Source organism: Trachypithecus francoisi, unplaced genomic scaffold (genome assembly GCF_009764315.1).
Source record: "Trachypithecus francoisi isolate TF-2019V2 unplaced genomic scaffold, Tfra_2.0 Lachesis_group15, whole genome shotgun sequence".
NCBI classification, from domain to species: domain Eukaryota; kingdom Metazoa; phylum Chordata; class Mammalia; order Primates; family Cercopithecidae; genus Trachypithecus; species Trachypithecus francoisi.
This window is the reverse complement of record NW_022681460.1, coordinates 103,574,726-103,598,246: the sequence shown is the minus strand read 5'-3', so window position 1 is coordinate 103,598,246 and position 23,521 is coordinate 103,574,726. Positions and strand designations below refer to the sequence as shown.

The 23,521-nt window shown below is 55.5% G+C and overlaps 1 protein-coding gene across 1 annotated transcript in view; it reads right to left on the bottom strand.

Annotated features, from left to right (window-relative positions):
• Window positions 1-23,521, bottom strand: part of LOC117097956 — a 154,894-nt gene that overhangs the window by 14,669 nt on the left and 116,704 nt on the right. The window contains exons 47-61 of the mRNA XM_033236518.1: window positions 21,919-22,056; window positions 19,103-19,265; window positions 16,464-16,585; window positions 15,698-15,838; window positions 14,161-14,274; window positions 13,931-14,059; window positions 12,785-12,946; window positions 10,976-11,140; window positions 7,944-8,112; window positions 6,892-7,076; window positions 6,585-6,677; window positions 6,241-6,436; window positions 4,942-5,126; window positions 4,766-4,863; window positions 1,583-1,764 (exon numbers count right to left, since the gene is read on the bottom strand). Of these exons, the coding sequence (XP_033092409.1) occupies window positions 1,583-1,764; window positions 4,766-4,863; window positions 4,942-5,126; window positions 6,241-6,436; window positions 6,585-6,677; window positions 6,892-7,076; window positions 7,944-8,112; window positions 10,976-11,140; window positions 12,785-12,946; window positions 13,931-14,059; window positions 14,161-14,274; window positions 15,698-15,838; window positions 16,464-16,585; window positions 19,103-19,265; window positions 21,919-22,056 (2,242 nt within the window). The remainder of the gene's footprint in view (window positions 1-1,582; window positions 1,765-4,765; window positions 4,864-4,941; window positions 5,127-6,240; window positions 6,437-6,584; window positions 6,678-6,891; window positions 7,077-7,943; window positions 8,113-10,975; window positions 11,141-12,784; window positions 12,947-13,930; window positions 14,060-14,160; window positions 14,275-15,697; window positions 15,839-16,463; window positions 16,586-19,102; window positions 19,266-21,918; window positions 22,057-23,521) is intronic.

Sequence of the window (23,521 nt, the reverse complement as noted above, 5' to 3'; positions counted from 1 at the left end):
GGCAGATGTCTACAGCAGGCAGAGCCATGGACACAGAAGGCAGATGTGTGGAGCAGGCAGAGCCATGGACACAGAAGGCAGATGTCTACAGCAGGCAGAGCCATGGACACAGAAGGCAGATGTCTACAGCAGGCAGAGCCACGGACACAGAAGGCAGATGTCTACATCAGGCAGAGCCACGGACACAGAAGGCAGATGTCTACAGCAGGCAGAGCCATGGACACAGAAGGCAGATATCTGGAGCAGGCAGAGCCATGGACACAGAAGGCAGATTGGTAGCTGCAGGGTTTCAGTTTAGGCTGATGCATGCACAACTCAGAATAAACTAGAAGCCACTGAATCGTACACTTAAAATTCACACATTAGCCAGGCACGGTGGTGCTAAGCCATCCCAGCACTTTAGGGGGCTGAGACAGGAGGATCACTTGAGCCCACAAGGTCAAGGCTACAGTGAGCAGAGATCGCGCCACTGCACTCCAGCCACGACAACAGCGTGAGACCTATTCTTGAAAAAAAATTGCACAGAGCATATAAGTCTTCCATTTAATCTCAACGAAGCTGCTGGGGGTGGGAGAAAAAACATTCACTATGTCAGTGGATGACCAACGGGTCCCCCAAACACGAGACTACTGTCTTGCAGACCTATCCTCTTCAGGGTAGGGAAGAGATGGCCTGAGAAGGAGGTGTGACCAGCCCAGCCAGTGAGCTGTGGCTTGGGTCGGGGTGCCTGTGCCCATGGCCAGGAAGCACCATCTATGGTGCAAAGCCAGGCACCTGTTGGCAAGTCCCAGCATCCTGAGGGAGGCACTACCAGTCCCGTGTTCAGCTGTCAGAACTGAGGGACACAGAGAAGCCCACAGTCACACACGTGGAATTTGAAGACCAGGCGGTTTTCTACAACACCAATGCGCTGCTTAGAAATGACTGCGCTCATGCTTCTTGTGAGCCCTGGACCTTGGTGTGAGTCCCACACACATAAACCACCCCTTGCCAAGCCTGGGTACCCTTGTTCCCCCCAAGGACATGAAGGGCTGCCCCTGCCTCAAGAACAGTAGATGCCCATAACCCATATGAGCAAGCCACGTTGTTACCTGCATTTCACAGTGGAGGAGACCGCGTCCCACAGAGGTTAGACTTGCCTGGCCACACAGCAAGCCTAAGCCACATGCAAGCTCCCCAGGGGTCCAGAGCCAGGGCTGGTCCCAGCACAGCCCTTGGCTGCAAGTATGCAAGCTCCCCACGGGTCCAGAGCCAGGGCTGGTCCCAGCACAGCCCTTGGCTGCAAGTCACCTCTGACCAGCAAGTCTGAAGTCAGTTTTCTGCCAGCTGGAACTGGAGGGCTGCCCTCTTCTCCAGCAGCGCCCACAGTGAGGGAGCTGGCCTAAGTCCTAAACTGCCCTCCTCACCCCTCTGTATGGCCAGGCCTTATATTCTGGACAAAAGCAGGATGTGGAGCCCCAGCCGTAGTCCCACAGGACCTTGGGAACTCCAGTAAGCTCTGGACCTGGTACTGTGATGCCACCAGCCTATGGGCAGGGGACTCCCCAGGGAGGAGGGCGGCACAGCCCAGGGCATGACTCACACTCCCAGGGGCCCTCCAGCAGGCAGCGTCTGAGCCGGTAGTACTCGGCCAGCATGTTGGCCCCAGACAGCTCTCGGAGCGGCCACAGCAGCTTCTCCACCAGGTAGCTGGTCACCTGGGCCACATCCAGGGGCTCGTCCCCCACAGGCAGCAGTGGCAGTGTTACTACCACTGAGCGGTTCCTGGAGGGAACGCAGAGGAGAAGTCACTGTGCCTGCCGGAGCCTTGCTTCCCTTGGCTGCAGAGGTCTGCAGGAAGAGCTTTGCAGTGGAGAGCATGGGGGTGCCTCCGAGGGAGGGGCTGTGCTTGTCTTGGGAAATCCCATCGTGAGGTGGAGGAGGACAGAGGCTGGCATGACAGCATAGGTGGTGGATGATGCAGGTGACAGAAACAAGCTGCCCCATTTTTGAGGACACAGATGTCTGACGTCATGGCTGCTCTGCCCTCTGGGTCTTAGGCAGTATGGGCTTATGTATGGGGATGCTGAGGACAGGAGCTGGAAGATCTAGGAAGTTTTAAGACAGAATCTCATTCTGTCACCCAGGCTGGAGTGTAGTGGCACAATCTCGACTCACTGCAACCTCTGCCGCCCGGGTTTAAGAGATTCTCCTGCCTCAGCCTCCCACGTAGATGGGATTACAGGCACCCACCACCATGCCTGGCTAATTTTTGTATTTTTAGTAGAGTTGGAGTTTCACCACATTGGCCAGGCTGGTCTTGAACTCCTGACCTCAAGTGATCTGCCCACCTCAGCCTCCCAAAGTGCTAGGATTACAGGTGTGAGCCACTGTGCCTGGCCAACAGGTCTAGGGAATTTCTACAGTTAGGGGAGGACTGGAACTTTCTAAGGATCGAGAGTGGGGGTCAAGCCTGTGAGATTTGAATGATCAGGTAGATCTCAGCTCACGTGGGGGTGAAGTAAGAAGAGAAACATTGCATAGCCTGTTGCTGATGGGCCGGTGGAAGGGTGCAGGGGCAGGCAGCCTCATTTGCCTACTTCTAGGAAGCCCAGAGGCTCTGCAGCTGGGGGCAGGAAACAGCCTCAGCCCCCTCCCTGCCACTTGAATCCATTTTTTGGCACCCCTCACCTAGCAGTGACTGGATCCCACTCACCAGGTAGGTGAGTAACCAGGCAAGCCAAAGCCCCGCCCTGAGAGCTCTTCCCTTCATCAGCCTCCATTCTGACCGCAAGAGGGCAGGAGCAGTAATTTGTAGTACATGGAGCCTTTGCCCCATGAGGTGGGTTTAGTCCCTATTTTATGGCTGGGGAAACAGGCACCGAGAGCTGATGCAGAAGAATCCTAATTAGAGGCAAAGCTGGATTCCAGATGCTCTACGAAGCCACCAGCATGGAAGAAGGGAGCTGCCTGCCTGCCTGGAGCCGGGTTCCTAGTGGGTCTCGTGCCTGTGAGGGGAAAGGATACTGGGTCCCCCCATCTATCCACCACCCCGGTGTCCTCAAAACGGGATCCAAAGGGGTCTTTTAAAGTGAAAGGGTGAGCGCATCCTTCCTAGGTCAGAGCAGAAGCTAGAGACCACCCAAGGCTCCCCCAGTCATATCCGTTCTCCCTTGCAGGCATTCTGCTCCAGCCTCGCCAGCTGGATATTCAAATAGACCGGGCCAGGCCTGGTGGCTTATGCCTGTAATCCCACCACTTTGAGAGGCCGAGTCACTTGAATCCAGGGATCTGAGACCAGCCTAGTATCGTGAAACCCCGTCTCTACTAAAAATACAAAAATTAGCTGGGCATGACGGCAAATGCTTGTAATCCCAGCTACTTGGGAGGCTAAGGCAGGAGAATCACTTGCACATGGGAGGCAGAGACTGCACTGAGCTGAGATCACGCCATTGCACTCCAGCCTGGGAGACAGAGAATGGGACTCTATCTCAAAAACAGGCTAGCTGGGCTTAGTGGCTCACGCGTGTAATCCCAGCACTTTGGGAAGCCGAGGTGGGCAGATTGAGGTCAGGAGACCATCCTGGCTAACACGGTGAAACCCCGTCTCTACTAAAAATACAAAAAATGAGCCAGACGTGGTGGTGGGCACCTGTAGTCCCAGCTCCTCGGGAGGCTGAGGCAGGAGAATGGTGTGAATCTGGGAGGCGGAGCTTGCAGTGAGATGAAATCGCACCACTGCACTCCAGCTTGGGTGATAGAGAGACTGTCTCAAAAACAAAAAACAAGCCAGGCCTATCCGTCTCCCAGGCCTTTGTGCAGTGGTGACCCCCCCGCCCCCCCGCCCCGGAGCGCTCCTTCCATGCTGGCCCTGTGGCTCTTGCTGAAACTCTACCTTCCCAAAGCCAGCCATGGCCACACCGTTTCTTAGGATCCGCCCCCCCCCATCTCACCGATGTTCCTTCTCTGGCATTTGCCACCTGATATATAGCTCAGAGGTGGTAAATGATGACCAGTGGGCCCGGCCTGTGGCCGGCTTCTGCACGGCCTGCAGGTAAGAAGAGTTTTTATGTGCTTAAAAGATCAGTCCAAAACAGGCCAGGTGCAGTGGCTCATGCCTGTAATCCCAACACTTGGGAGGCCAAGGCGGGTGGATCATCTAAGGTCAGGAGTTTGAGACCAGCATGACCAACATGGCAAAACCCTGTCTTTTCTAAAAAATACAAACATTAGCTGGGTGTGATGGCACGTGCACCTGTAGTCCCAGTACCTGCTACTAGGGAGGCTGAGGCAGGAGAATGACTTGAACTCAGGAAGCAGAGGTTGCAGTGAGCCAAGATTGTGCCACTGTACCCCAACCTGGACAACAAGAGTGAAACTCCATCTCAAAAAAAAAATTACAAAACAAAAAGCAAGGAAATGTGATAGAACCAAATGGCCTACTTAAGATGCTACTCTGAGGCCCTCTGCAGGGAACTGTGCAAGGCCTGGGGTAGATCACTTCCTTGTGCTTCGTGTCTGGGTAAAAGTGAGTTTCCTGAAGGCAGGGTTGGCCTCAGCCACTGTGCTCTCTGCAGCTCCTAAAATCCTGCCCTGGGCCAGTGCTCAGAAGCTATCTATGGAGTGGGGAAGAAAGTCCAGCTTCCTCATCTGTAGAAGGGGGAGGGAAGAATCCTCTGGGCAGGGCAGTCACAGGAATCCGTGAGTGGAGAGTGTCAAAGCATTCAGCATTACACCTGGTATGTGGCAGGCACGCAGCACGCGCTACTCTCAAACCCCGAGTTACCTGGCCGAGAGGCTGTACAGGTCCAGCAGGGGTTTGCAGAGCCTCTTTAGTGCCCGTGAGAACGTGGCCTCAGCCCAGGACAGTAGCTGGTGGGCGGCCTGGAGAGGGAGGGGACAGTGAGAGCTGGTTCACGCGTCCTCACCTGCCAGCCGTGCTCCATCCTTGCTCCCACTTACCAGCTCCAGGGATCCTTTCAGTGCCCCCAGGACCACCCTGATGGGCCTCGAACCCCCATTGCCTGGCATCCTGGGCACCCAGGCCTGCAGCCGCCGCATGGCCTCCTCTGCCCGCTCCCGCCACACCTCCTCCAGGGGCCGCAGTGTCACCTCCAGGTAGGCATCCTTCAGTGTGGCCAGGGGCCCTGCAACAGGCAGCCACCACCCACCGTGAGGCCTCAGGGCAGGTCAGAGAACCAGACAGCCCAGGCCTCAAGGGGTAGGGCCTGTTCCTGCGATGAAGATGGGGGGAGCCAGAGGAGCAGGAATAGAGCAGTGGCCACTGGAGATTGCAGGGGAGTTCTCAAAAATGGCAGGCCTGAGCCTTCTCTGCAAGGCCTGCTTATAAGGTTGTCTGGGAATTTGGATTGGGGGAGGGTTCCCACCAATCCTAGAATTGATAGGAGGCTCCCTGCCTCTGAACTGTTTACACATGGTTTATGCTGGACCCCTGCTTGCCTCCTAGGAGTCTGACAATGTGGTCCGTGCCAAGTAGCACCTGCCAGTGTGGCAGCCCCCAGTAAAAATCCTGGGTGCTGAGTCTCCCAGGAGCTGCTCTGGTGATAGCTGGAACAGCTCCATGCATCCTGTGTGAAGGCACTGGACTAGGAGAGGACACTGGGCACTGGCCCTGGTTCTCCCTAGACTCCACCCCAGCCCCTGTCCCTGTGTTGACACTCCTGCATCCCCTCACTATAATAAAACACAGCCGTGAATAGCACTGTGAGGAGTCCTGGGGCACTCCTCCCCCTTCACTGCCCTGGGGGCGGCCACAGGAACACTGGCACAGCAAGGAGGATGTGGAGGTAACATTCAACAGCCAATCAGAGGGATGTCCACCCTGGCGCTGGGCAGGGCCTTGGGGGCTCTGCTGGCCACTTGGAGGAGCAGGTGTGAGCCTTTAACAACCACATGGCCACATTGAGCTCATCGTGGAACCGGAAAGAGGCTGTGGCAGTGAGCTTCACAGAAACAAGGCTGTATCCTCAGAGCAGGCAGCAGACAAACAACCTAGGCAGCAGGCGTAAGGGATATGAGCTTGGAGACCCTATAAGAATGACACAGCAGACCAAGAAAAAACAAAGGCTGTAGAGCTGTAAGAAATAAGGCAGGGGGCTAAACACAGATGGGCTGCAGGCCCACGGGAAGCAAGGCCACCTTTCTGACTGACACAGTAACACAGGCCAATGTGAGCGCTTAGGGCCCCGGGCGGGGCATGAATTTCCACACGCTGGTTGAGCCCTCCTCTCCCGCACTCACATTCCAGTTCATCCCGCAGCTGCTCCAGCCCCACCTGTAGCCACTCCAGGTAAAGAGGCAGTTGCTGGGTCAGTGCCTGGCTCCGGGCCCACAACGTGGCTACCGCCCAACTACTCGCCTGCACAGCCTCCCGCCCCGCCTGGGACAGCTGCAGAAGGAGGCCTGCCACGCCGTCCAGGGTGCCTGCCGGCTGCACCTGGGCAGGGAAACCGAGGCAGAATCAGGGTGAGGTCCAGGGCAGAGAGAGCCCCAGACCCTCCCGCCTGGTGAGTGGGTGCTACAAGCCAGGCCAGAAGGGGAGCTCTCCACTCTGGGCCCCCACCCTGCCCTCCTGTGCTACCCACCAATTGCTGGAACCTTCTCACAGAGGCACCCAAGCCTAGTATCTTCTCTTCCAGCTGGGCTTGCACCTGGGAGCCAACTGCTGCGATCCTGGACTGTGAGGACAGAGGAAGAGGCTGGGGCCTTGTAGGAATGAAGTAGACACAAGGTTCTTGGCGCCAGCAACAGGTGTGGGCCTCACCATGGGGTCGTCTGCCCTGATTTCTGGGCACAGCTGGACCCCAAGGGCTCAGGGCTCCTGGCACGGGGGCCTCTGCCCAGGGAGAGAATGGTAACCCCTTCCCTGTGTCCCAGCCTAGGCCATCTTACCTGCACATGGCCCAGCAGGACCCCCTGACAGCCGTGCGCAGCCAGCAGGAGGCTCTGGTTGGCAGCCTGCAGGGTCAGGTGTCCCAGCGGCTGGAAGGGCTGCCTGCCATCCCGGAACAGGACGTCCACCTCAGCTGTCCGCCCGTAGGCACATGCCCGCAGCACCACACTCTCCTCTCTGCCCCCTAGAGCCAGAAAGGGACCTGCTGCTGCCCCCACCATGTCTCTCGTGGCCCGCACCACCTCCACTGCTTTCCGTAGTTCCCTACTGCCGCAAGCCAAGCTTCAAGGCCCTGGGATTTGAGAACCTTGAGCTGCACCAACTAAATCAACTTCCTGAGCGACCTGAAGCCCGCTCTTCTGTCCCCTCCGTCGACGGGGCAGTCAGGGATGCCATGAAGTCCTAATGGGGTTTCCTGAGTGTTTTTTTTTGAGACACCAAGGCAGGAGTACAGTGACAGGATCCCAGCTCACTCCCAGCAGCTGGGATAGGAACCCATCACCCCCACCCCACCAGGTTTCTGCTTTTCTTTGAGATGGAGTCTTGCTCTGTAGCCCAGGCTGGAATGCGGTGGCACACTCTCAATCTCGGCTCATTGTCAGCTCCGCCTCCTGGTTTCATGCCATTCTTCTGCCTCAGCCTCACGAATAGCTGAGACTACAGGCGCCTGCCACCACGCCCAGCTAATTTTTTGTATTTTCAGTAGAGACGGGATTTCACTGTGTTAGGCAGGATGGTCTTGATCGCCTGACCTCCTGATCCTCCTGCCTTCGCCTCCCGAAGTGCTGGGATTACAGGCGTGAGCCACCACGCCCGGCCGCACCCCCCCCCCCACCTTTTTTTTTAAGTAGAGACAGGGTCTATGTTGCCCAGGCTGGTCCTGAGCTCAAGCAGTTCTCCCATCTCGGCCTCCCAAAGTGCTAGGATTACAGGTATGAGCCCCTGCACTCAGCCCTGACTTCTGAGATCTTAATGCCCAGACTCCTGTCCTTTCTTGAGCCAACAGGGGCCGTGGCCCAGCTAGCTGAGCTGGGACCCAGCCGCCACTCACCCTCCTCATGCGCCACAGAGGCCTGGAGACAGCTTGGGGCCCGGAACACAGACAGTCTCACTTTCTCCTCTCTGTTGTCCACATTTCCCTCCAGTCGGACCAGGCTTTGCGAAGCCGAGGTAGAGACACGGCCCAGTAGGCCAACCCGCTGAGCCTTGGAGCCACGAAGCTGGAAGGGGGACAACAGAGGCCTGAGTGGAGTCTGACCCAGGCCGTCCCTGGTGTCTCCCTTGCCCCCCCCCCCCAGGTTCAGGAAGGGGCTGGCTAGGGAGGCTGTGGTTAGACCTGTAGGGAACCAAGGGAAGGCACAATACCCACACGCGATTCCAGGGCACCAGGTTCCCCAAGCCATATCCCTACCTAAGGCTTCCAGTGCCCCATTACAGAAAGCACTTATGAGAATACTCAGGGCCGGGCACAAGGGCTCACTCCTGTAATCCCAGCACTTTAGGAGGTTAAAGTTGGTGGAAGGCTTGAGCCCAGGAGTTTCAGACCAGCCTGGGCCACATGGCAAAAACCCTGTCTCTACCAAAAACACAAAACTCAGCCAGTCTTGTAAGAAATAATTTTTAAAAATACCCATCTAGGAGCCCACCAACCCAGCGGCAGCCACCCACAGGGTGGCTTAGAGATGGCTGCTGCCCAGACACTCTGATTTAACTGGTTTTGGGGGCCCTGGCATTTCTAACATTCCCAGTACCCTGGTGTTTCTGCTACAGCCCAGGCTTTCCGAGTTTGCATGGGAACCACTGCAAAGGTCTAAGCAACTTCAAGGAGATGTGGGTACACCTGGCATAACACCCCAGGCACTGGGCAGTTTACCTAAATCCCTGCAGGTGCCCAGCCTTGGGGGCATGGCAGAGACCAGGACAGGTGAGTCTAGAATGGGGTGGGAGAGAGGCTCAGAGGTCCCAAGAGAACACAAGCCTGGAGGAGGCCCTGCAGGGTAGGGAACCTCAGCTCCAAGATGTGTTAAATGATACAGAACAATGGTTCACAAAACTTAGTAGGACGTAAGAGCGTGTGTGTGCACACATGTGTCTGTCATGGGTTCAATTTTGTTCCTCAGATATGTTGAAGTCCTAACTCTCTATGTCTGTGAACGTGGTGTTATTTGGAAATAGGTTTTTTGCAAAAGTGATCAAGTTGAGGCCATAGTGGATGAAGGCAGGCCACACACCCAATGGATGCTGTCCCTGTGAGAAGACCATGTGAAGATGCCACCCAGAAGGCAGAAGGCCACCACGTGGGACAGAGGCAGAGACTGGTGTGATGCCACCACAGCCATGGGTTACACAAGAAGCTAGAGGTGCTACGGAAGGATCTTCCCTAGGACTTTGAGAGTGTGGCCCTGCTGACGACTTGCTTTTGGACTTCTGGCCTCTTGAACTGTGACACCATACCTGTCTGCTGCATTAAGCCTTCCAGTTGGTGGCCATTTAATACAGTAGCCCTAGGAATCGAATGCAGGGAGCTTACTAAACATGCAGAAGCATGTTGATCTCTGAGGAGATCCAGGTTGGTAACAGGGCTACAACCCAGGACTCCTATAGAATGTAACCGAGCACCCATGTGATCCTGCCAGGCAGGCTGGGGCAGGGCGCAGTCTGCAGACCACATGGAGTCGGCCCCGGACGGCTCCCAGCATCTGAGCTCATCCCTGCTGGCTGTCACTGAAGAGCAAGGACCATGCCTGCCTCTGTGCAGCCTTGGCAAGTGCCTGACCTCCCTGCATCTGTTCCTCATCTGTCCTGGGGCCACCGGGTTGGGGTGAGGACCAAATAAGGCTGGGAAAGGCTTCTGACCACTCCACTTCTGACCCCAGAATGGAGCAAGTGAGAAGGGGCCAGAACAGCTGTCCCAAGTAAATCAGGCACAGGGAAGCAAGAGGACTGGCCACTTGCTGAGTGTTCACTAGGGGTTCACTCCCAGGGCTCCAGTTCCATCAGGCACGGGGCTTACACAGACGGGGTCAGCCAGGGGCCTGGCTGGAAATGGGGGAGTGACAGTCCCGAAGAACAAGAACCTTGCAAGGAGAAGCTCCTTTGAAATGGCCCCGGCTGCTGAACTGTCAACCCAGAAATGCCATCCTCATCCAGCTCAGATGCCAGGAAGGGAGGGAACTCCCGTCTCACAAGCACCTGCTATGTGCAGATGTTGTACAAATGTCTGTTTTCCTCTTAACAATTCTGCAAGGGAGATGGTATTTGTTCCCATTTGACAGAGGGGAAGACTGAGGCTCGGCAAAGTCAAGTCATGAGGTCAAGTTCACCCAGCCAGGGAGACGGGGTGGACGGAAATGCCGACAGGGCACTTGCAATGTCATGTGCCTTGGCTATACAGGCAGCAGGAACCAGTATCCAGACTCCCAAAAACCACCCTGTGAAATACCTGATTTCACCCTCCTACAGATGAGGAAACAGATCCTCAGAGAGGTTCCTTCCTGGGGTCACGATCACCTGGCCAGGTCAGGGCAGAGTAGGCACTGGAGACCAACTCTGCCCCCTCCTACTTCCCAAAGCTACTGGGAGGCAGGCAGGGGAGAAGACGGTGCCAATCATGGCTAATAGCAAATACTTACGTTGTGGCTGTTTTCTCTCGGGCACTGCTCTAAGCGATCTATGCCTATGAATATATTTAATCCTTGCAATATTAACCCCATGGGAGATAGGGCCAGTGCAATTATTATACCCATTTTACAGGGGAGGAAACTCAGGTACCAGGAGGCAGCTAGGCTGGGATTCAAAGTTAGGCAGTCCAGCCTCTGCCTCTTCGTTGTAGGAAGGGCCGGGTGTCAGGACTGTGGACAAGTTGCTTTGTCTCGGTGCCAGGACCAGGCCTGAGGTTCAGCAGGGGTTCCCCCTACCCAGAGTGAAGCTGTGGCCCCATCCAGAATAAGGGTCTGCAGTTCCTTAGATTGCCACTAGATGGCGGGGCCACCCAGGCAGTTGGGGGCCTGCTGGCCAGGAAAGAACGGGAGGGAAGCCGGGGCATCTTCCCCAGGGACTGTCAGCCCTATCCCGGCCACCCACCTCCAGCGCCCCGGAGAAGTCAGTTGAATGAGGCCTGCTGTGGTTTCGGAGGGACAGGCTGAGGTGCAGGCCGTGGTCTGGGTCTGGTGCGAGGCCCAGGTGGCAGTGGGAACGCAGCAGGAGTCCACCCTGGCCCAGGACGTGCTCCCCGGTGACCAAGAGGGCCTGGGACGAGAGAGTCTAGGTGTCAGACAGGCACAGGGGGCAGCAGCTTCCTCTCCCCCAATCCCCTGCACCAGGAATGCAGCAGCAGCTGCCACCTCCCAGCCTCCATACCTGCCCCAGCTCACAGCTGACCTCTAAGAAACGCAAATCAGACGTTGTCCCCTGCACTGAGAACAGAAGCTGGGCTCTGGCATGGCCTGTGGCCTGCTTTATTGTCCCAACCTCACTTCCCTTGCTCCTCTGTAAGGGCTTCCCCATGTTCCTCAAGGCAGAGTCCTGCCTCAGGCCCCTTCCCTCTGCAGGGCCCATACTCACCAGCGAGGCCCCTTTTACAACACCCTGCCCCCCTCCCCGCTTCGTTCCTGCACAGTGTTTACCACACCCTGACCATAGACCATGCATCTCTAGTTTGTCGTATCTTCCTGGCCCCACTGGAATGTGCCACCCAGGAGGCTGGCACGTGGCCTGTCTCCTTCACTATCCAGTCCCTGCACCTAGAGCACAGCCTGGCATACGTGAAACACACAAATGTTTTCTGAATGAACAGAAGAAGAGATAAGGGGTGGGAAACTACGGTTTGGGGCTGAATCTGGCTCCCTGCCCACTCTTGTAAATACTTTGAGACAGAGTTGTGCTGTCTCGCCAGGCTGGAGTACAATGGCACAATCGCAGCTCACTGCAACCTCCACCTCCCAGGTTCAAGCAATCCTCCTGCCTCAGCCTCCTGAGTAGCTGGGACTACAGGCACGTGCCACCACACCCGGCTCATTTTTTCTATTTTTAACAGACACGGGGTTTCACCGTGTTAGCCAGGATGGTCTCCATCTCCTAACCTCGTGATCCACCCACCTCAGCCTCCCAAAGTGGTGGGATTACAGGCATGAGCCATTGTGCCCAGACTGGGATACAGCCATATGGATGCATTTACATATCATCTATAGCTGCTTTCACAGGACAGTGGTAGAGCTGGTAGTTGCAACAGAGACTGGATGGTTCATAAAGCCTAAAATATTTACTATCTGTCTCTTTACAGAAGAGTATGGGTCCTTGGGATGGAGAGATAAATGGATGGACGGATAGCTGGACAGGCAGATGAATGGATGCGAGCAAGGGAGGGCGGGAGGATGAATGAATGGAGAGAGTGAGTACATGGGAGGGCAGAGATAGGGGGATGGATGGAAGATAGGAAGGAGGATGGAAGGATGTGTGAAGGAATGGATGGATGGTTGGTGGATGGAAGAACCAGTCAACCCACTACCAGGAGGGGCAAGGGGTTGAGGAGAAAGGATCCCAGTGACCTCTCCTCTGGGGCAATCATGACTACAGCAGCTCTAACTTATGTGCCCGGCACCAAGGCTGAGCACTCCTGCATCACCTCTCTCTGAACTCTCACCATCACTCTACATCCTGGAACCTTGGCTCCTTCCATTCCTCAGATGAAACACACCGGAGGCTCGAAACACCGGAGGCTTAGAGAGGAGATGCGCCCTGCCCAGTCACCCAGCCGGCAAGTGGCAGAGCCACCATGCTGGCGTCTGGCTGTCTCACTCACACCCCTGCATTCTGCATGCACCACCCTCCCTGCTGCCCCCTCACCACGGGTCCCTGGTCCTCCAGCTGTCCCTTTCTGCAGGGCAGACTTACCCTGGGCAGGTCACAGAGCCCCAGGTGGAAGGAGTGCCGCAGCCAGCGTGCATAGTCAGTCTGTACTTCCCCCTGGAAGCTCTGCCGGGTACAAGAGGCCCCGAGGACGTGCTCCAGGGTGGCCTCCACGATGATCCTGCCTGGCTGAGATGGCCAATGCCACTGAAATGACAGGGCCCATAGGTCGGGGCTCATCACCTAAGAGAATGCCCATAGCCAGCTGCAGGTGGAGACCCTCACCTAAGACCATGTGGCAGGAATCCACCATTAGAGCCCTCATCAGCCACAGCACACCCTTACACTCTGAAGCAGGATTTTTTTTTTTTTTTGAAACAGAGTTTCGCTGTGCTGCCCAGGCTGCAGTGCCGTGGTGCTATCTCGGCTCACTGCAACCTCTACCTCCCACGTTCAAGCGATTCTCCCACCTCAGACTCCCGAATAGCTAGGATTACAGGTACATGCCACTGTACCTGGCTAATTTTGAAATTTTTTTGTAGAGATGGGGTTTTGCCATGTTGGCCAGGCTGGTCTCAAACTCCTGACTTCAGGTGATCCCCCCACCTCAGCCTCCCAAAGTGCTGGGATTACAGGTGTGATTCACCATTCCCGGCCTGTGGCAGGATTTCTGCTGTGGGCACTTAGGGGGCCATGCCTAAGAGCCCCAGGAACCCAGGTGGGAGGCCCAGAGGAGGAAGGGGGCATCCAGGGCCAGCTCTCCCCATTTCTCCATGGCCTGGTTCCTGCCCCAGGCTTTGCACAACAGTGCTCGCCCCATGAGGAGCCCCATCAGGTAGTGATGCTGGAGGAGACCAGACCTGATGCCTTGGGGAAGCTGAGCTCCTGATCTCCCTCTGCCCCATCCTTAGAAGCCCATTAGCATCCCACCTCCTTCCCTATCTCTTCCCTGCATCTCGTGCTGGGCTCCTAGCTTTTCTTCCAGGGCTTCCAGAACCCTCACCACATCCTAGTTAGGAAGGGAACCATTTCACAGATAGAAAACTAAGGCTCACAGCAGAGAAGTGAGTTGCCCAGGATCCCACAAGCACTGGAATCCAGGACCACATGGTCCCAGAGCTGGACACTCCTGCTGCAGCTGGAGCCACCTGGGGTTCCCTGCCCAGATGGACACTGCTGCCCAGACCTTACCTCATATGTCAAGTTCTGCCGTATGCGGTGTTGGCCCCAGGACAGGTCGAGCTGTTCAACGAACACAGCTGGGGTCTGCATTAAGGCCCCGCAGGCCTGGAGGGTGTCCAGGCCCCAAGCTTTCTGGAGCTGATAGGGAACAGAAGAGGGTACATGACCTGGGGGGCCAGCCGAGAAGCCTGGAGTGACGGGGAGCCCCACACTCGTTGCAGCAGTCAGGCCCCGCATACCTGCCCTGGGGAGGCAGCCAGGCAGCCGTCCCAGGCCATGCTGTATGCTGAGGACCCGTCAGCCCAGGTGAGCTGCAAGGTCACAGGTCGTCCTCTGTTCCAGGTGAGCTGCACCTGCATTGGGATGGGAGAGCAGTGGTGGAGAAAGGGGCACAGGTGGAGGAGAGGAGAGGCTAACGCCACTCCCACACCACATCTCTGTTGGGAAATGAGAGGCTACAAAGGATGGAGAAGCTGGCCCCCCTCCCCCAGATATCCCTAGAGGAACTAGGATGGAGGGTGGAGAGACTGCCCTGCCCAGCCCCCATCTCTGGAAGAGCCCAGAACCATTCCCAGGCTGGAGACTGAAAGCATTTGGGTGAAAAAAAAGTCTCATCCTCAACATCCACACTCAGCATTTCCAAAGATAGAAAACGATCACTCTCCTCAATGGCACCTCCAGGGCCAGTGTGATCTGTCTCTGCCCACCTGACCTCATCTCCCTGTCACCCATGCCCCCCAGTCACTCTACTCCCATCTTATTCCCCTTCCGGCCCTCCCCAAAGCACCTGGCTTGTTCCCACCACAGGGCCTTTGCATGGGCTTTTCCTGCCACCTGCAGTGCTGCTGCTCCAGCTTCTCTCAAGCCCAGCTCCTTCCCATCCCGAGGCCGCCTCCCCAGTGAGGCCCTCACTGACCACCCGCCTACAGTAGCTCCCCTACCCACATGCCCAGTCACTCTCAATCTCACAGCTTTTATTTTCTTTTTCTGAGACCGAGTCTCACTCTGTCACCCAGGCTGGAGTGCAGTGGCATGATCTTGGCTCCCTGCAACGTCGACCTCCTGGGCTCAAGTGATTCTCCCATCTCAGCCTCCCAAGTAGCTGGGATTGCAGGCACACACCACCACACCCAGCTAATTTTTGTATTTTTAGTAGAGACAGGATTTTACCATGTTGGCCAGGCTGGTCTCGAATTCATGGCCTCAAGTGATCCACCCACCTCGGCCTCCCACATTGCTGGGATTATAGGTGTGAGCCACCGTGCCGGGCTCCTCTTTACTACTTTATGGTGCTTATCACACCTTGTGATTTTTTAATTCATTCCTTGGCTTGAATTCTGGAGAGCATCTTTTGCCTGCACGCAGCTGGCCTATTGGCCTCCCTTTCACAGATGGAAAAACCTGAGTCTCAGAGAGGCGATGGGAGACATCCAAGGCCACCCAGCCAGACGGGGAGCCCAGCTGCCTCCATCTCCCAAGCTACCACGGAACAAGCAACTGCAAATGATGAATGGGAGAGACCTGTGTTTCCCACATTAAAATGTGAGCTATCCTCAAACACTGCCTGGTATACAGTAGGCGCTTAATGAAGTATTGATAAAGGGATGACTGAATGATCCCAGAGATCCCCAGGCTTCAGGAAGCTGTGATTCTGGAGAAGTCCTTGTCACTGATGAACACACTCTCTTCCTACCCGAGGTGCCCAGCCCCACAGGCTCAGCCACGTGGCTCCCACCTCCAGCCCTGGCCAAGGGCGCCTGGGACATCCTCACTCACCTGCCGGCTCTGCCTGCCACCCCTGCTCTCAGCAAGGCCACTGGCCTCGGCTTGCCGCCAGGAGAGGTTGAATGGGTGAGCCAGGGCCAGGCGGGCGGCCAGCTCACTCTTCCCCAGCCACAGGGAGGAGGAGACCAGCACCTAGGCAGGGAGACAGACTCAGCCAGTGCCCTTGCCCAGACAGGCCGCACCTCTTTCCCACCCGCACAGAACACCTTCTCCATCAAGGTCAAGGCTGCAAGGGCAGGTGGCTTTGATCACAAAGCATCCCTGTGCAAGGCCCTTGGAGAGCTCAGCCCATTCCACAGAGGAGGAAATCGAGGCTTGGAGAGGAGCAGATGGAGCAAACACAGGACAGAGATGGGACTGGAGGTCACGCTCCTCCTCCAGTGTCTTCCCCTGGCTCTGTGGCCGTGGGCAGGTCGCTGCACCTCTAAGTCCTTCAGTTTCGTCATCTGAACATGGGGCTATTAATAGCACTGAGCAGATGGGAGGCTGATGTGTGGGTTCATGCACAGAACCTATCACGGGATAAGCATTCAGAGCCTGTTAGCCACTGTCATTGCCGTGGCTGTCAAGGTGTTGTGGGGACCCAGGTCTCCTGCTGCCCTCCCAGTGCCTTTCCCACAGTCCCTTGGGGACCTGGTACAGCCTCGGTGGTCCCAAATAAGGCTCCTCGGGCAGAGGAGGGCCCCCAGGACCCCACTCAGCCTTCAGGGTGGAGTTCAGCTCTCTCCCAGGGTCACCTTCCGGCCCTGACACCTACCTGGTCCCTGCCATCCCAGCGGACAACCAGGCCATCCCGGTGGCTGCCTCCCGAATGCTCTGAGGACAGGCGGAGGCTGCAGTGTCGTGGCAGGGGGAGGGGCAGCGGGTGCGTGAGCTCCACTGGGTGGGTGAGGACACACACAAAGGGTAGGGCATGTAAGCTGAGGTCAGCAGCTCCAGGCCCAAGGGGGTGCAGGGGACTCAGCTGACGCCAATGCCAGCTCACGCATCTGGCCACTCGGGGACCACACATCCAGATAATTTTCACAAAACTCAGAAACTACACGCTGACTTTGCCAGCATTACCACTCGACACCCTGCACTGTCCCTGTGGGAGCCCCGTTACAATGAGACTCGGAGGCTGCTCCAAGAGGTGGCGTCTGTCTCCCAGGCCTTGGACCCGGTCTGGCCTCGGGATGTGCTAACAGAATTCAGTGAAGTTGACCAAGTGCCAGTTCTAAGCCCAGGCCTTAAGAGGCCTCTGCCCGCTTCCTCCCTTGAACCCATTCAGCCACATGAGAACAAACCCTGCTGGCCCGTGGGCTGGTGCCACCTGCGGTTGGGGAGAGCCTGGTTTCCACTCAGGATGTCCTAGTGCAGCTGCCAGCCAGCCAGCCCCTAAGCAGGCAGGAGAGCCCAGCCAAGGCCAGCAGAGTCGCCCGCTCACCCTACAGCTGACCTTCAACATGAGGAAGACCAGAAAAGCTGTCCAGGTGACCCACAGCCTCGTGAGGAAGGAGTCACGCTTGCTTTATGCTGCAGAGTTTCAGAATACTTTGTTACCATCCTGAATCAGGAGCTGACGGGGCCAGCCGCAACCCCAACAACCTGCATCCCTCCTGGGGGCCTCACATGCACAGGTGACCTGCGCCCCCTTGGAAGCCCCACACCCCCATGCCTCCGTCTGCTGTCCTGTGCCCTCCTTCTAGCTTGGGTGACAGGTGGCACCCCATAGCTGAGTCCTTGCAACAGACAGCCTCCATCTTCCTTTGTCCCCCAGGTGAGTCAAGCTGCCCTGACCTCCTGCATCACTTGAACCCATCCCTGAGCCCCCTGCGCAGCCCTGCTTTCCCGGATCCCACAGCAGGAGGCTGCCCGAGGCCCCTTTGCACTTTGGTGACCTCTGAGCTCTGTACAAAGGGCACCCACCTGTTCAGATGGGCTGCAGGAGCTGTGCCCAGAGACACTGGTACTGGCTGGTTCTCAGGGCACCACCCAGTCATTGGTTTTGGGGAGGCCGACCACATGCACGGCTAGAACCCTTTATTCCTGCCACCCGCTGACTCACAACCCGCAACACTGTGACCACAGTGTGGGGCTACACGCTGTGTAGCTCACCAAGGGTGGCACAAATAAACGCACACGGGCACGCACACACGCGCATGTATGCACACACACACATGCACGCGCACACATACACACATGAGCACATACACGCATGCACTCTGCCTTGGCATGTCAGGGACCTGCTCACTTCCTCTGCCTTCCAGGGCAGACATGTGGCAAACATGACGCTGGGAGGATTCCATCAGGCCACCTGGCAAGCCATGCCTCCAGGCTCGGGTCTGTACTCTCTCCATACCTGGCAGGTCATAGGTCGGACTCTGATCTGTGCTCCGGGGGTTCCTCGCACAGAAACTGAGTCTTGTGGCTGCACAGGCCCTGAGTTACAGCCCCTTCCAGGGATGCCTGCTTCTGGAGGACCCCGGGGCTCATGACTGCCGTCATTGGCACTGCGTTGGCACTCACCTCCCCTGGCACCAGAACTGCCCAGGAATGACACCCCTTCCACGCCCTGGCCCCTTCTCCCTGCCCAGACGCACTCAGGATGAGCCCCAGCTCCTCTCTGTGAGCTGAGACCCTGCATGACCTGGGTTCCCCAGCCCTCCTGCCTCACCTCATCCTTTCTCCCATTCCAGCCATGCTAGCCTCGCTGCTGCTGCTCCACACGCAAAGCTCATTTCCACGCGGGACCTTCTGCCTGAAGTGCCTCTGCTCAGATCTGCCCCTCAGTCAGCTCCTTCTCATCCTTCAGACCTCAGTTCAGAAGTCACCTCCTCCAAGAGGCCTTCCCAGACCACCCCACCTAAAGGAGGCCCACACCCCACAAAGACCCTGCTTGCTCTCACAGCCTTTTCCACTCGTGGAAATGGTCAGTTTGATGTTATTTTGCTTATGTGCATCTTGTTGCTCAATGCCTGTCTCCCAGAGGGGTGGCACCTGAGCCATCTTGCTTCCTGATGGACCCCTGGTGCCTAGAATCACACCTGGGATATGCAGGTGCTCACTCATGGCTTTTTTGAGACTGAGTGTCACTCTGTTGCCCAGGCTGGAGTGCAGTGGCTCAGTCTTGGCTCTCTGCAACCTCTGCCTCCCGGGTTCAAGCAATTCTCCTGCCTCATACTCCAAAGTAGCGGGGATTACAGGCACCAGGCACCATGCCTGGCTAATTTTTGTATTTTTAGTAGAGACAGGGTTTCACCATGTTGGCCAGGTTAGTCTCAAACTCCCGACCTCAACTGATCCACCCACCTCAGCCTCCCAAAGTGCCAGGATTACAGGCATGAGCCACCGCGCCTGGCTAGGGATGATTTGAGTGACTAAGCCACCCCTGCCTGCAGCCCCTCACACACTCACCCTGCAGGCTGAAGTTCCTGGTGGGCTTGGGGAAAGGGCCAGAGAGGCTCCCGCTGAGGGCCACCTCCTGGCCATCCCACAGCACCACCTGGCGCAGGACACGGGTCCCTTGAGCTCGCTCGTATGTGGTCTGCAGGACCAGCTCCCCGGGAAGGGCGCTGAGCTGGAAGAGAATGATGACGTCACGGGGGAACCTGACCTACGCTTCTGCCTGGAATGGGAAAGGAGAGAAGCTTGCAGAGGAGGAAAAAGGGAGTATTTGTGGATCATTTAGTTTCCTCCATGGTGACATATGTCAGGGGATCAAAAACCCAAATGCTTCCTAAGGATGAGCAGATAACATAACGGAGGGGAGTGAGTGAGGGGGGTATGGCCAACAGGAGACAGCACAGAACAGCCACCGTTCAACTCCATGGCCAAGCTGTGTGGCTCTGGGCAAGTTTTCCAACCTCTCTGAGCCTCAGTTTCCTAGAAAATGGAGGCAAGAAAGTATCAAACTCTGCAAGGTAATTCAAGTGGCGCACCCAGCCCAGGGCTAGACGGTGGAGAGGAGCTTGTAGGAGGCATGCAGTTGCTGTTGGGGCTTCTCTATCATGTAGCGAGCAGGTCTTATGTTCCCAAGCCAGTGCTGAGTGCTGGGTACAAAGCTAGCCAAGACCTGGTCCCGGCCCTTAAGGGGCTCCCAGGGAGACCGTCACAGGACAGGAAATGATGGGACAAGTTGACAAGGACAGTCACAAGAGACATTCAAAGCAGAAGGGAACACAGAGAAGCAAGCGTGGGGAGGAGGCAGGGAAGAGCACTCCAGGCAGATGGAAGAGTCTGTGCAAAGGCTCAGAGACGGACGCCGTCCCTGCTGGTGGGTGCCACGGTCCGAGGGTGACTTGAAGGCACTGCAGGGGGACTGCTGGGGTGGAGTAGGAAGTTTGCTCTTAAACGTCTCTAAAACCCATCACTACTGCCCCTAGCTTGGACCATACATTATTATTGCCGTGCCCATTATGGGGCTTCCTCACTGCTCACTTCTGCCACCTGTAGGTCCCTCCCCACACAGCAGCCGCAGGAATCTGAAATCATCATTGAGGGATCATGGCCGCAAAGGCTTCTAGCAGCAGATAGAATACACTACGAACACCTCCCTGTGGCCTGACATACCCTGTGTGATCAGATCACCTCCTACCATTCCCCACCCACCCAGCTCCAGCCCAGTGGCTCCTTGGCCATTCCTAAAACATGGAAACCCATCCCTGCCTCAGGCCCTTTGCATGTCTTGTTCCCTCTGCCTGGAATACTCTTTTTAAAAAATGTGTTTTAGGCCGGGCGCGGTGGCTCAAGCCTGTCATCCCAGCACTTTGGGAGGCCGAGACGGGCGGATCACGAGGTCAGGAGATCGAGACCATCCTGGCTAATACGGTGAAACCCCGTCTCTACTAAAAAAATACAAAAAACTAGACGGGCGCGGTGGCGGGCGCCTGTAGTCCCAGCTACTCCGGAGGCTGAGGCAGGAGAATGGCGGGAACCCGGGAGGCGGAGCGTGCAGTGAGCTGAGATCCGGCCACTGCACTCCAGCCTGGGCAACAGAGCAAGACTCTGTCTCAAAAAAAAAAAAAAAAAAAAAGTGTTTTAGATTCAGGGGGTCAGTGTGCATGTTTGTTACATAGGTATATTGTGTAATGGTGGGGACTGGGCTTCTAGCGTACCTGTCACCCAAATATTGAACATCATACCCAGCAGGTAATTTTTCAGCCCTTGGCTCCTTCTCACCCTCCTCCCTTTTGGAGGCCTTAGTGTTTATTGTGTCCATCTTCCTGTCCATGTGTATTCAGTGTTTACCTCCCACTTATAAGTGAGAACATGGGATATTGGGTTTTCTGTTTCTGAGCTAGTTCACTTTGGATAATTGCATCCTTGCTGCTTCAAAGTACAGAATTTCATTCTTTTTCACGGCTATGTAGTATTCCATGGTGTATATATACCACAGTCTCTTCACCTGCTTCGAAGGCCCCTCCCCCAGAGATTTCTTTTTTCTTTTCCTCTTTTTGAGATGGAGTTTCTCTCTTGTTGCCCAGGCTGGAGTGCAATGGCACAATCTCGGCTCACTGCAACCTCCACATCCTGGGTTCAAGCAATTCTCCTCCCTCAGCCTCCAAAGTAGCTGGGATTATAGGCATGTGCCACCACACCTGGCTAATTTTGTATTTGTAGTCAAGATGGGGCTTCACCATGTTGGCCATGCTGGTCTTGAATTCCTCACCTTAGATCATCCACCCGCCTTGGCCTCCCAAAGTGCTGGGATTACAGGCGTGAGGCACTGCGCCCGGCCTTCCCCCAGATTTTCAAATGACTGGTGCTTATCACCCACTGCTAGCTCATGTGTCCTCTCTTCAGTGAAGCCTTTCTTGGCCACCTAATCTAAATAAGCTCCCTGGTCACTCTCAGTCACTTCACTATGTTTTCTCCGTATGATACTACTATTTGGCATATTTCGTTTGTGTGATTTCAGGGAGTCAATCTCCCCCGCTAGAGTGGACACTTGATGAGAGGAAGGATTGATCAGTTCTGTTTTAGGTCACACTCCAGCTTCTGAAATAGTGCCTGGCACCTAGTAGATGCTCAATAAATCATGCAAAAGCAAGGATGGATGGATATAGAGACCAGCTGATAATCCACTCCAGCAAATTTTGTTCATTTCACAGACTTGCCTGTCCTTCCTCCCAGGAACCAGGACACTAGGACAACTTCTCTTTTCTCAGAGGGCTGTCCCAGAAGCCCCCCATCCCCCAGCTTGCTCCAGCCCTGGGCTGACCTTCACACACCTGCAGGAAGGTCTGTTCCAGTTTGATGAAGTTGGTGAGACTGGCCTTAGCAGCTACCTGCTGCGTGCTGATGTGAAAATGACGCTCTCCCACGCCCAAGGCGAACATGCTCTGAACGTCACCCTTGGAGTAGCGTAGCTGGGTCAGGAAAAAAACAAAAAAACAGGATAGAGCTCCTTATCAGGGCTCTGATGGAACATTCCAGCAGATGCTGGCTCTAGGCTGAGGGCTCTGCCTCCCAAAGTCCCAGGCCCAAGAGACCCACAGCTCCTGGGGCTGGATGAACTTTCATGATGTGAGGGTTTGAAGCCTCAGATTAGGCCATCAAGTGTGGCCATGGCAACTATATCCTTATGCCCTCCCCACTATAACACTGACTTGAAAGTATCTACCAGCCTGGCACCAGCAGGCAAGAATTCTAGTTGTAGTACTGTTGCAGACAGCAGGGGGCAGTCTAGCAGAAATAACTATGCTTGGGCATGTGTCAACATCAAACACAACAGAACTTCAAGTGTGGATCTACCACTGAGAGGTGAGTGATCTCCAGCTAGTTCCTTAACCACTCGAGCCTTCTAATCCAAAAACACAGATAAGGACACCTATTTTATTATGGGTTGTTGTGAAAATTGTATGAAATGCTAACTTCCAGGTTGGCTGAAAAGCAGTGGTGGGGGGGAACTTACTAAAAATATAGATTCTGGGCTCCCACTTAAAACCTACAAAAACAGAGTCTCTGGGAAGATGTTCAAGAGCTGTTTTTTTGTTTGTTTGTTTGTTTTGAGAAGGTGTTTTGCTCTGTTGCCCAGACTGGAGTACAGTGGCACGATCTCGGCTCACTGCAACTTCTGCCTCCCAGGTTCAAGTGATTCTTCTGCCTCAGCCTCCTGAGTAGCTAAGATTACAGGCATGTACCACCATGCCCAGCTAATTTTTGTATTTTTACTAGAGACGGGGTTTCACCATGTTGGCCAGGCTGGTCTCAAACTCCTGACCTCAAGTGATCCACCCTCCTCAACCTCCCAAAGTGCTAGGATTACAGGTGTGAATCACTGCACCCATCTAAGAGCTGATATTTTTAACGATCTCACTAAATGCATCATTACATTAGTGATACCCCATGTCAAAAATGTTCAACCTGAATCTTCAACAAACAATCTGACAAATCCACATTAGAGGGACGTTTTGCAAAATAACTTCCTGAACGCTTCAAAATTGTCAATGCAAGACTTTTTTTGTTTTGTTTTGTTTTTAAGACAGGGGCAGGGTCTGCTCTGTCATCCAGGCTAGTGTGTACAGTAGTATGAACACAGCACACTGCACCCTCAACCTCCTGGGCTCAAGCAATTCTCCCATACCTCGGCCTCCCGGGGAGCTGAGATACAGGTACACACCACCATGCCTGGCTAATTTTTAAATTTTTTGTAGAGACGGGGTCTCCCTAGGTTACAGGTTGTTTTGAACTCCTGAACTCTACTAATCCTCCTGCCTCAGCCTCCCGAAGTGTTGGGATTACAAGTGTGAGCCACTGCATCCGCTTGGGATTTTTTTTAAGATGGTTAATGACAATAAAATGTTTAGGGGGAATTATATCTGCAACTTACTT